The sequence below is a fragment of the Erithacus rubecula genome, assembly GCF_903797595.1.
Source record: "Erithacus rubecula genome assembly, chromosome: 10".
Lineage (NCBI taxonomy): Eukaryota > Metazoa > Chordata > Aves > Passeriformes > Muscicapidae > Erithacus > Erithacus rubecula.
Window position 1 is genome coordinate 5,952,577 of NC_136662.1, and position 12,520 is coordinate 5,965,096.

At 37.7% G+C, this 12,520-nt stretch overlaps 1 protein-coding gene across 2 annotated transcripts in view; it reads right to left on the bottom strand.

Moving 5' to 3' along the window:
- Nucleotides 1-259: 259 nt before the first annotated feature.
- Nucleotides 260-12,520, bottom strand: part of DENND1B (DENN domain containing 1B) — a 140,307-nt gene continuing 128,046 nt past the window's right edge. For both annotated transcript variants that reach the window (XM_079313487.1, XM_079313486.1), the window contains 3 exons: nucleotides 3,758-3,837; nucleotides 2,512-2,725; nucleotides 260-1,279 (listed from right to left, as the gene is read on the bottom strand). In XM_079313487.1, coding sequence (XP_079169613.1) covers nucleotides 728-1,279; nucleotides 2,512-2,725; nucleotides 3,758-3,837 — 846 coding nt within the window. In that variant the 3' untranslated portion in view covers nucleotides 260-727. The remainder of the gene's footprint in view (nucleotides 1,280-2,511; nucleotides 2,726-3,757; nucleotides 3,838-12,520) is intronic.

A 12,520-nucleotide genomic window follows, 5' to 3' on the forward strand; every position in this document is an offset into this window, starting at 1 on the left:
AACATCACATTATAATTCAGCACTTCATGTACTTTATAGAAGAGAGAAAACCACGTGCTACCTTTTTGAAGTCTGGAAGACAGAGCCACAGTTTTAGTCTGGAGTAAGTTCCAAGTTATAGTCACAAGAAATTCCTTAATCTAAAAAAAGTCTCCTTCCCTCCCCCCACCTTTGCTGAAGCAAATTCCTGCCATGGAAAATCATTATTGCTGTTTTGTAGATTTGCATTCATCTTCTAAGACAGTTAAACCCCTTCTCAAAAGATTAAGGCAATTATTATTCATTACAAATATTAACATTTGTACATTTCAGACAAATCAGATTGCTTGGTTCATTTCATGCTAATGGGATTAACATAGTACCTTCAAAACCTGGCTACCTTTAGGCAAGACCCTTCCTGCTTAGAGGAAGCAAGTGCTAGGAAGCACCATACACTTGCTGCATTTTTAACACAGAGACTAACTAGTACCTGATTTGAGAGTGCATTCATATATTTAGTTCCATTTTGTGGACCTAACTACAGCCAACAAACAAACTGAGTAAACATAGAAGCAGATGTCCAATGGCAGAAAATGCATACTCATCTGAAGAGAATTATTTTTATAACTGAAGATCTCTTATTTCTTTTCATTTTTTTTGGTTATCATGTTATATGGAGTTACATGAAGTCCTGAGTAGTCTCCCTTTAACTTCTGATGGGAGTCAAGATTCTCTCCTCGTACTTTTCTTACGTTTTATTTCCACTGCTACTGCTGGATAAGCTATCCTTTGAAATATTTAAACCATAGTGAAAAGCAGAATTCAGTTTACATAATGACACCACTTCTTCAAGAAGTCCACCTTCTTCTGGAGTTTCATCTCCTTCCTTCCCAGCTTTCTCCCAAGGGACCAGAATGGATGGCTGTTGAGCAAGACCTGCTGGGAGCTGATCTTCTGAGGTATTGCTTAGTGTTTCATTAGGCTTTGCATCCTGACAGGAAGAAAAGCCTGCTTTGAAACTTTCTAGGGATGTAAACTGGACACTTGGTTGTACTGGAGATAGGGATGTCAAACTAGTGGCGCCCATCTTGTCAGTGGTAAAGGTTTTGCCACTCTTTTCTTCTTCCATGCTTGAGAGAGATTCTCTCTGGCCACCAGCAGAAACTTGCTTCCTTGGGGACGGGGGGAGCTGCTTCCCATGGAGGACACTGTCATCCTGGCCCAGGTTCCACTCTGCCTGGTCATTAGCACTGCTGCAGAGCAGGGTAAGGTTGCTCTCACTAGGTGCATTTGACTTGTTCTGAAAGAAAAAATCATGTGTTCATAGTTAATGTCACAAGAAACATCTCTACGCTGGTATTTTTGAAATACAAGTACTAGAAGGGATTTTGTATGTTCCTAAACAATGGATTCACTTTGGAGCTCAGTTTTACAAAACAACTACCCCAACACAATGCAAGGCCAGGTGTTTTCACATTTCCTCACAGAACTGTCTCTCAGCCTAAGGACTGCCTCTGGTACCACAAAGAGGAAGAACTTCTGTCTCCTCTGTCCATTCAGTCTTGGCACAAGCAGTTTTGACAGTGAACAAAGACACACTTTTCTCGTTTGTACTCTCATAATATGAGAGGGAGGGGGACTAAAACTAAAACCAGATGGCATTTCCTCTTTGCTTCAGTAATTAATTATACCAATTTTCAATATTAAAGTTTTTTGGTCAAACAAAACCGGGCCTTTTATTAATCTAACCCCTGTGTGATACTCATAACATGAAATTTTACAAGCTTTATAAATATTTGCATCAGTATTCACTGCTCCAGTAACAAATCTACTACAGGATCCCTTTCAGCAAAAGTAAGTGTTGGACAGCTGATATGTGTTGGAATTCAAAAACAATAAGCATTTTTGGCAAATACCACAGCAATGACTTGGTGAGGGTTTTAAAACTGTAGGCAAGGAGTGTGTGTACACTAAAGGACTAGTGCAACTCTACCTAAAATAGGAACAAGGAGCCCTCTTAGAAAAGTATTCTAGCCATGTTTCAGGTGCAATAACCACCTGGATCCCATGACTTAAATCAAGAAGGAAACATCATTGTATCACTATGACTAGTCTAAGTCTACAAAGTGAAAATGAGAATGCATTCTAAACTGCATTAAAAAATCCTAAACCAGCTCAAGGCATATTTGATTCAACAACAACAAAAAAAACCCATTATATTATATAAATACAATATTAAACTATTCAATTAGGTAAATTATTATACTGTTCACAGCCCTCTATGTGGTTACCGCTTTAAGGAAAAAATGGTGTTCCAACATGACTTAGTAACCTGGACAATTTCTTGGCTGGTGAAAAACCATCATGCAGTGGCCAGCATGAGTGTACTGTTATATACAGTCCTAGGAAGACACATCAGCAATTCTAAGGACTGTGCTGCAGTGTCTGAGCTGCATGTTGTTCATTCCACAAGTGCAGGATTCCCCTGTAAATGGGCTTGGGTTGGTTTTCAAATGAAAGCAGAAGACTAACCGCAGCCTTGTAATCAATGTCATCCATTGATCTAAAGAAATCCAGGCTCTTTGCTCCTGAGAGTTTTCCTTGATCTGAACTGTGTGTGCTCAGCGAGTCCAGAATCTCTCCAAGCAAGTCCATTTCTCCTTGATGCTGAGTTATTCCAGTTTCACCAGAACCATCACTATCATAAAAGTAAGCAGAAGCTTCTTCACTGTCTTCTGAAGATAACCTGAAAACAAAACTTGTCCATCAGATAAAAACATAAAAGCCATTTTATTATAGCCACTTCTAAGAGGACATAGGAGAATGCATTTCAAGGCCTTTGAACAGGAACATAAGCCTGGAATACCCTTCTACTCAGGAATTTTCCTGAACAAAAATATGTGGTGTAGATGGAGGTGCAGTTACCATTAGCAGCATCCTGGCCTAGCTAAACACTTTGTTCTAGTGGCAGGACTCTCCTACTGCAGCTCTTCCTCCATCACATGGGCTGATTTACTGAAGTACTGCCAATCTGCAAGGAGAACTGGTGCTTTTGTCTCTTATTTCCTCTTGTTCATTGCAACATCCTTACCTCAGACCCCATTCTTTTTCTACCTCTGTCCATCAATACTGCTAAAAAAACTGTTTTCCACAGCTCACCATTTCTAAGTTTTCATTATGCCCTTTTAATACTTCACTGGCTCCATCTTCCCTACTATATCACAGCTTAAGCTGCTAGATTTTGCTTTCAATGTCCTTTCTGATTTATATCCAGATGTGCATTATCAAAGTCGACTCCTGAATTCAGAAAATGCCTCAATGCAGCTTAAGCCTCAACTTACAGTTTTCCTTTAGTTCTCATATAGGAAGGCCTCAATATAAAACTTCCAAGCCATTATTTGTCTTTCAAAACCTTAAAAAAATGTCCCATTGTCGGGGCCACAACACCAGCCTTAAAGAATAGATTAGGTGAGGTCACTGCTCACCATGCTGACAAATATTTCAGCATTTCTTTGTGTACGTAATCTTTTTATGTGGAGACTGTGAAGACCAAGGATTATGTCTTTTCTGGACACTATAAATAAGGAAAAGATATAATAGCCTACTCTTTTTTTTTAAAAGCAGATTTAAATCCTAAACTACTTGACATCATCTAGATTAAGAACTGAGCTAGCAGCCTGGACAGGAGAAAAATGTGCCACTTGAACTCCACTTTGCTGAATAACACTTGTTGCCCTCTCTCCTGTACATATATAACACATCCAAACAGGCTTCTTACTTGCTTGTTCTCTCAATTTCATCATCATCATCTTCATCCAAGGCCAAATCCTGGTTACTGAGGCGCTGGTTGAAACGAGTCTGGAGAAAGAACAATTAACATTATAATTTTGTTTTTTTTTTTTTTTTCTACTACAGCATTACTTAGTTGGAGACCAGATGCCACTTTTCTCATTAGGGCTTCTGAATACTTGATGAAGAAAACCACATATTGATCAAGTCTTATAAAGGTTGTTCCAAATCCTTAAGCATCACCAATTAAAAAGAACAATTTGTCTTCATGGCCTGTGAAGGGCCTCCTTATTTATGCAAAGCCTGGAGTGCCTTATTATTTATGCAAAGCATTGATTAGCAGAAGACTGGATACTGAAGGAAAAACATCACTCAAGTCTACCAGCTACCCTTTCTTGAAAGCACATCACAAAAAGCATAATGGTGTAGTACTTTCTGGTAGAAATATTTACCAAACTTTGGTTCTTGGGGTCTATTGAGTATGAAGAAAAATTAGTTTTTGAAGTAGCAAATACAAAGGAATTTAGGAGTCTCTTTACACAGCTATGTTTATGTTATGGTGCTGTACAGGATTGCAGAGTAACTAATATCCAGATCAGAAACTTTGCACTAAGAATGCCATTGTGCAGGATAATTTACTGTGGATTACAATTAATTCCAACCCACTGCACACTCAGAGCACCTCAAGAGGACTTTGCATGGAGGAGCTGGTGTGTTGAAAATTCACACACATTTCTGTACAGAATACTCATCTATTACAATTAAATCAGGAATTTTAGTCACTTGTACCTCATAAATGCCTGTCATTAGGACTATGTATCTCTTATACTTGTTTTGTATCAAAAACTTTTTGTATAAGAAGTTTAACTGTACTGGCAATCAATGCACTGAAAAGATTGTGAACCCTGGATAGCCACTAATAATTTATAGACATAAGGATGGGATTTGTGCAGAGGGAAAACAGCATTAGCTAACTTCGAGGAAAATCATATGCAAGTAAGAAGTGCTACTGCCCACATCTCATCATGCAGTTCACCAAACTGCAACAAGCCCCTGATAGGGAAGAAATATGGCCTTAATTTCAGACTACAAGGAGCTTGAAAATCCTGTACTGTGAGGATTTCAATGTGTTACCTATTACAGATGTTGCCAGTGTTCTACAAATACCAGGATGCACCTCCCCATTATTTACAGGAACATCTCAGTATTCACTCTTTAGAGACTGAGACATTTTTTCTAGTTCAACAAGACAGAATTTAATTAAAGCAGCAAGTTTTGGTAACACTTTCCACAGTTCTTTGCCCTCAAAGAGGAAACATACAGTTCTTAATGTGTTAAACCAAGTAACAGCTGACAAAAAATTAGAGAATTATTAGATTACTAACCCATCAAACAACCCTAACTAAGATTCATTTTGAGCAAAAGGTATAGGATGGAATACAGAGAAACAAACTATTTCTCTTTCATTTTTTTGTGAATTCTTTGTGTTTTTCCCATCACTGTTGCAATCAATAATTCTCCTGCTTGTAACTAAAGTGAATCCCTCTGTTAACTGATACTGGTGATTGGTTCTCTTACTGATGCCTGTCACAACCACAGTCACTGGTTTTGGTTTAATAGTTACACCTTTAAGTATTTATCTTCAGTGGGAAAATTAAAATACTTTGTTTTGATAACACTGGAAATTAACCACTTCCCCAAGAAAATTCTGACATGACATTCATTCACTAATTCAAGCTCTAACCTGGAATTGGGTCCTGGAAGGCAAAATCCTCTCTGCCTCTCTCATTTTCTTTGAATTTGCATCAAAATTAGATGTTGCCATCACATTTGCTCCTACTAACCTAAATATGAGATTTCACAGGGAAGATTCTTTAAAATGTTGAGAAGTTGCAGAAAACAAAATGGAAACTGACACTTGTTCATCTATAGAGGAATTAGCTCTGTCAGTGGAATAAAATTCTACACAATACCTCTTGCTGATTTGCTGAAATAATAAATAATATTTCAAAGAGGACAGATTCAAGCTTAAAAAAAGGGGAGAAAAAAGGAAAAAAAGTCTTTGAGAAACAGAAGCTGAATAAAATTAAGTAGAATCAGCAAACACCACAGGCATTGCAGTGGCCCCTCAGAACATCTATAAACAGTAATATGCAAGTGTGTTTGTGAAAGCAGGAATATTCATGTAAAGGAATGTAACAGACAAGTTGATAAACCTAAAATCTCCCTTCAAAACAAGAACTCCTAGCTCCTGATGGTCAAACTCTGAAAAAACATTTTTGTTACCAATTTAAATGATTAGGGGTATATTACAAAATTACACAGGGAGACTTTCAACAACTAAACTAAATAAAATGGGATTTACATACAAAGAAAAAGATATGGGAGAAGGGAAGGAAAAGAAAATATCTGGCTGTAAATAACAACCTTCTCCAGCATTTACAGCTCTATGAGCTAACCACAGAGACAACAAGCAACACATGTTTTTGAATAGGTGACTTTCCTTTAGGAGCTGTAATAAAAATGACTGCAAGGGAGGGGTATGTCCAGATTACTTTGCAAAGAAAGAAAAAGAAAGAAAGAAACCCTTAATAAATTTCAAAAGGAGAGCCATAAAACTTTTTCAGTGCTCCACTAGGTAAAGTGACAGAGTATGTGCACCTGCAAAAGCTGTCAGAGTCATTTAAGAAGTCCTTCCATTACTGACGTACCCTGCTGTTTGCAGTTATTTAAGCTTTTAATTTCTGTCTTTTCTGCATTTTGAAGTGTGTAACCTTTTTTATACCCCTTTATGAAAAAAGGACAGACTTCTGCTTCCTTCCTGATTAGCATCCTAATAACAACCAGACCATTTAAATTTATTACCACAAGAAATGATACGGCAACAGTCCTTTCTTGCTGCAGCAGAACTTTATAAAGTCTTAATAGACTGCTGTCATGTTTTCTTCTATAAAATAAAGGAACAAACTTTTTTAGGGTACATGGCTGTTTTGCTTCTTCCAAACAGTTCTGCTTAGATATTAAATCTATTACTTAATGTATTTACTTTATATCATAACAAGGACAAGGATTCAACTTTTGCTGTTTCAAATTTCTCTCACCTTCCTGCACATGGCATCTCTCATCTCTCATTTTGCTTGGAATGTAAGAGCTGAGCACACTTAAACACAAGCTCATGCTCTCCACAAGCTGGTATGAGGCTATATATTCTTTTTGTATTCACCATATCCATCCTCCCTGGTTGCTGCCCTGCTTCAAAATCTCCTGCAAGTAGTCTACAGCCTGAACCACTGCTGATCACTGAAATAAGGAAAAGGACCTGACAGTATATACACAGTAGAATCAAATAAAGGGAGAGTCAGTCCTTAAATTGTTCTCTTCTGCTTGCTGGTAGCCTCACAAAATGTACTACTTTAGAATAAAACTGCCAAAATACATGAATGCTAAAGGATTTAAATGTAAGATGGTTATATTCTTGATTAGGCATGAAAGTCAATCTTTGAAATGTCAGCTTTTTATATAATGCTAGACCTTTCAGATGTCCAGCTTTTGGTAATGAGTGCTTATTGATTGATACTAAGGCAGGAAGTTTAACAAGGCTTCTGCTATTAATTACACTCCAAGTGAAAAACAAATAATCTTTTGATAAATGGCAGCACAAATATAATTTCACATTCACTGGTTACTCAATACATCAACACATATAAAGTTCCAAAAAAAAGGAAAATATATATCATAGTTTAAATCTGTGAAATACTGTTTTCTTTTTCTTAAAAATTTAGATACTATTCATGCAGTATGAGAAAACAAAATAAATATAAGCCCACTGTTGTTTAGGATTCAGTGTTTTATTTTACCCATCCTTCTCTACAACAAGTCAGAGACATAATTGTGGCTCCATCCAGTAGGGAAGCAAAAGATCTCTCAGTCAGACTTTCCAGTAAAGCACAACTTGTCGCCTTCCTTTCCGGTTCAGCACTGTGACCTGAAGCCATGACTCACAGGAAGGTACTCCTCATTACACTCCCTGAGAGCTGAGACTGATGAAAGGAGGAGGAAAGCAGAGACAGAAAAAAAGTACAGATTCTAATCAAGAATGCTCTGATAGCTGAAAACTGTCCTGGATATAAATTAAATAGATACTACCAGAAATATGTGTATGGGCACAGTGCTTTGAAATGCCAAGTGCTCTTTAATGCCACAGAGATCTCCAGTGACTATGTAAAGGTGTAGGAAACCCTGATACTTATGCTGAGGTAGGATTTATTGTAAGTACAGGTGATGAATTTGTTGAGATACTTAGTCAAGGATAGCACATGTAATTACTTTTGTTCTGAATTACTGTAGTGAAAAATGAACAAGCTCTCAGCTCCCTACCACTGATGTGTGCTAGACTCCCAAACACAGGTATCATTTGACAATTGTGTCATGCTGCTTTTCCTTTTCAACAATTAATCATGCTTCTGCAAATATTTTCCCAGAAAATAGTTATGTTTTGCTCCAAAACAACAAGCAACCTTGCACTTTCCCTGAGGAATCACAAACCCTTTTTCCTCATGAAGTCTGAGTCTCCCAAATCAGCCCCCCAAAACTGCCCAGAGCGAGGCAGCACCTCCCAACAGGCAGAGGCTGCTTTTCTCAATGGCACTGAGGCTATTCTTAGCAAAGCCTCCCGTTTCTAGTGATGATGCACCATGGCACTGTGCCACACACCATCCTAGCTGCAAGGAGTGCACCATCCAAAGGCAGTCTGGCTTCTCTTTAATTGGCAACAAGCACAAGTGTTAGTCTTTTAAAATAGGACGTGGAGATTTGCAGTGCCATTTGCAATAACTAAAGCCAGCAGCTCATTTTTTGTGCATGATTTTAAGAATCAGATTCACCAGGCAGAACTTGCAGTTACAAAAATGGAGAAATACATCACTTATTTTCCCTTTTCTGATGGTTATTAATGTTCTAATGTACACTCAATGATTAGACAGAATTAAATGACAGAATGAAGGGCTGAAAGGGTCACAGTGTACACAACAGCAGGAAGATAATGTGTGTCAGCAAAGAAAAACCAGTGTCCAAAGCCACATGAATGTTTATATGAACAAAACTAGAAAAGGGAACATGGACTTGAGGTAACAAGAAAGTCAAGAGACCTGGAAGTAACTCAGGTGCACATTGTGAGACTTTAGTGAACAAGGACAGCTGTAAATCCAGTTTATTTGGCTGGAATGTGCTATCTATTTGATATAATTCCTAAGCAGACAAAAGAGAGACCACTGGTTAAATTGATCTTTTGGGTAAAATGTGCATCATACCCTTATAAGGGCAGAACTATGTCATGGTACAATCACTGTTTTCTGATCATGTGTGACTTCCTCAGAGGAAAAGTTACTAAAACCATGTAAGTTAAAATGTACAACATGGATGCAATTGTAAACATAAATATCCTACATCTCCAAACTTCAGCAGAACCAAACCCAGACCTATGGACTGTGGAAGATACTGACTCCAAGCACATTTCTACATTATCTAGGGATTCCAAACAGAAGAATTACCAAGGAGAAGTCCCACCTCCTGTTTGACACCAGTAGGAGTCTTCTGCTCAACAAATAAGGTCTTTCTTTGCATGGTGCTGTGGAATTTGGCTGGCACTTGGAGTTGGATGTTACTAATTTCAGTATTTTAGGGCCCAAATTAGACAATTAGCAGCAAGACAGAGGCATCATCAAGATGCTGTGAGATTCCAGGTGGGTTAAGCTGCCCTTCAGCCATGCCCCTCTCTCCAATTACTGCAGAAAGCCTAAGGCAGCACTGCTGCTAACTTCAGCATTTCAGAAGTACCTAAAATTAGACAGGCTGAATCTGGACTTGCACATTCAGAGATGCTGAGCTCCCTGCAGGAAAGGATTTTCCCATTTCTTCTATTTCTCCCTCCTTTTGCCTCCAGACAAACTTTTGTCTTTAATTTAATTTTTTTTTTTTTTTTTTTTTTCATTCTTAGGTAGAGGAATATAGAGAGGAAGAAAATATTAGGGAGCATAGAGTACTAGAGCTGAAGTTTTAGATGTGAAGTGATGCTCTTCAAACCTTCAAGCCAGAAGGCAAAAGCAACACAGAAGTCAGGACACAGGTTCCAGCTGTTGTCTGATGGCTCCCCTGGCTCCCTGATTTAGTAGAGTAAAACCTTGTCTCATGATGTAAGACAGAAGATACACAACAAAAGAACATAAAAGATGCTGCTGCTACATTAAGATAACAATAAATTCTCCTGATGAAAAACTTCATCTGGCTATTTCAATCAAATACTGAGGACAGAAAGGTTTGCCCAGTTTGAAGACACTTTGTGAGACAGCATTTTTCTCTGAGATCCTTCAGAAAAAGGAAAAGGGCTAGACAAACCAGTATGGTTCATTTATCTGCACAAGAAAGACCCACTGAAAGGCTGCATTTCTATTTATTAAAACATTTAAAGAGGGGGGCTACAATAGCCAGGAAAAGCATCTGCAAACTTTTTGCTTATATAAATTTTTCTTTCAGTAAGACAGACCAGAGGTAGGTGTGGTGATGACTTTGCCCTGAAAAACCAAGCATCCTACAGGGTAATAAAAAGTTCCAGAGACACTTCCTGACCATTATCCCATCTATTTTTTTTTTTAATTAAATTGGAATCACGGTAATTAGTGAAGAGATTTCTCAAGTGATTTTTACAGCAAAACTCCAAGACAAGCAGCCACAAGGCTGGCACTGGTTTATGGGTGCAGAAAAAACAGCACAACTCTGCAGAGGAGTTTCAGGTTTTTCTGTTATTATACCTCTACTTGGGACTTCTGTCCCCTATTCCTGAAAACAGTATCATGCATGACACATGAAAACACCTAAATGCTTAATTTTCACAAAATGCAGGGCCAATTTCACTTGACACAAATAAAGGAAATGCCCCTTGACTTGGGAGAGGTTTTCATTGTACCAGGCAAGGCTTGCACAGGCAGAGCATCCCCGTGTGCTCTGCCACTTTGGAAAAGAACCAAAGCCACCAGAGGGCACTCTCGTAATCTGCAATTTGAATTTTGGCTGCCTAGCTTTTTCATTTTTAATTAAAAGGAAATCTGAATGTTTTGCAGAATGAAGAGATCTTACTTGACACAACAAGACAAAAGATTTTTCTCCAAATTAAAGGAAGCTAATGATATCTACGATATTTTCTCATTACACCACATTAGCTAAAGAAACAGAATTTACTGATCAACCAATGCTTACTTCAAAACTGTATTTTACAGAAGCAAAACATGATTTACATTAAAAACTAGCTCATACTGTTTATGACATCTTTCAATTTATAATATTTCAGTCAATGAGAGCTCCAGCAACAGAACCAGTGCTGTATGTGGTTGGTAGGCATAGATATGATCTCAAGCACATTGTCTGAATACAAATAAATGCGCTTAATCAGATTAATGTTTCTGAAATCATTGTGGGGCTGACTGTGGATATTTTTTATAAAAGATATTCAGTCATCTTATACAGAATATGTATATCCAGCACTGCAGTATTACTACCTCTTCTCTTATTTTCCTGGGAAAAGGAAAGTCTTCAGAATAGGCCACTCTCACCATGTTTTTCAGGTTAGGAGGGTAATCAGTTACTAGAAGTCTTTTGTAGCTAATGATTATGTCATTTACTTTACTGGCCATTGTAGGGATATTGATAAATGGGGCACTCCTGAAGGTAAGGTTATTCTGAACACATCTTCCTGCCTGACACTTGCTGTCTTTGTTGAACAGATGCCAAGCACACCTACTGCAAGCTGAATTATACATTGTATAGTCTCTAAGACATGCTTCAATAAAAGTGAAAAAGCTCCTTCTGCAATATGCTTTAAAAAAAGAAAGAAAAAACATCTTGAAAACTTTCTTCTGTTTGGGAACACCAAGAAAAAAGTTTAGTCTAACTTGGTTTTTATTAAAAGTGTTTTAAAAACCTTAGACACTGTATTTGGATTCTGCAAGTCATGGTGAGTACTTCACTTGGTGTCTCCAATACAGGAACATTTAAAGCAGTGCTGAGACACAGTGATTGGTGAATCCACATTTAAAATCCACATGCCTATTTCCATGACAGATGCAAGGTAGTAGGTGCCTAAAGGTACAGGTAGAACATACATTTTCTGAGAGACAAGGGGCATTGCTAACTCATAACTGCAAAGGGAACTCCTAGCTCTTATTTGATATTCTGCTAATCTTCCAGTGTTTTATTTGCCATAAAATACATTATGACTGTTGATATCCTAACATGGTCTATTCTCAATAAGCTACCCAAACACCTGATATAACAGTAAAATTAAAAAGATCATATTCATTAAATCAAACAGATCTTCCTGGCATTCTAACAAGGATAATAATAAACATGCTCTCTTTTTAATTATATATTAATTGGAAACAATTTTACAGAGCTCCTACTGCATTTTGGTCCCTGTGTACCCAAAAACTTGCATTACCTGAGAGCATATAATGGCACAGAATTAAAACAGATTATGCAAAAACTGAAAGCTCCATAGTCTAAAGCATGCCCTGCTGTACCTTGCTCATCAATAGTTAAATGAACTCAGCAGTATCATTCACAAGATACTGCAAACAGAGCCTAGGCAATCTCATGTTTCCATTAATTTTCATTTCAGAAATTTTAGCTGGTGATTTCTTGTATCTTCCACATTCCTAATTAATGTAAGAGATGAAACATACCCCAGACATATTATTAGCTC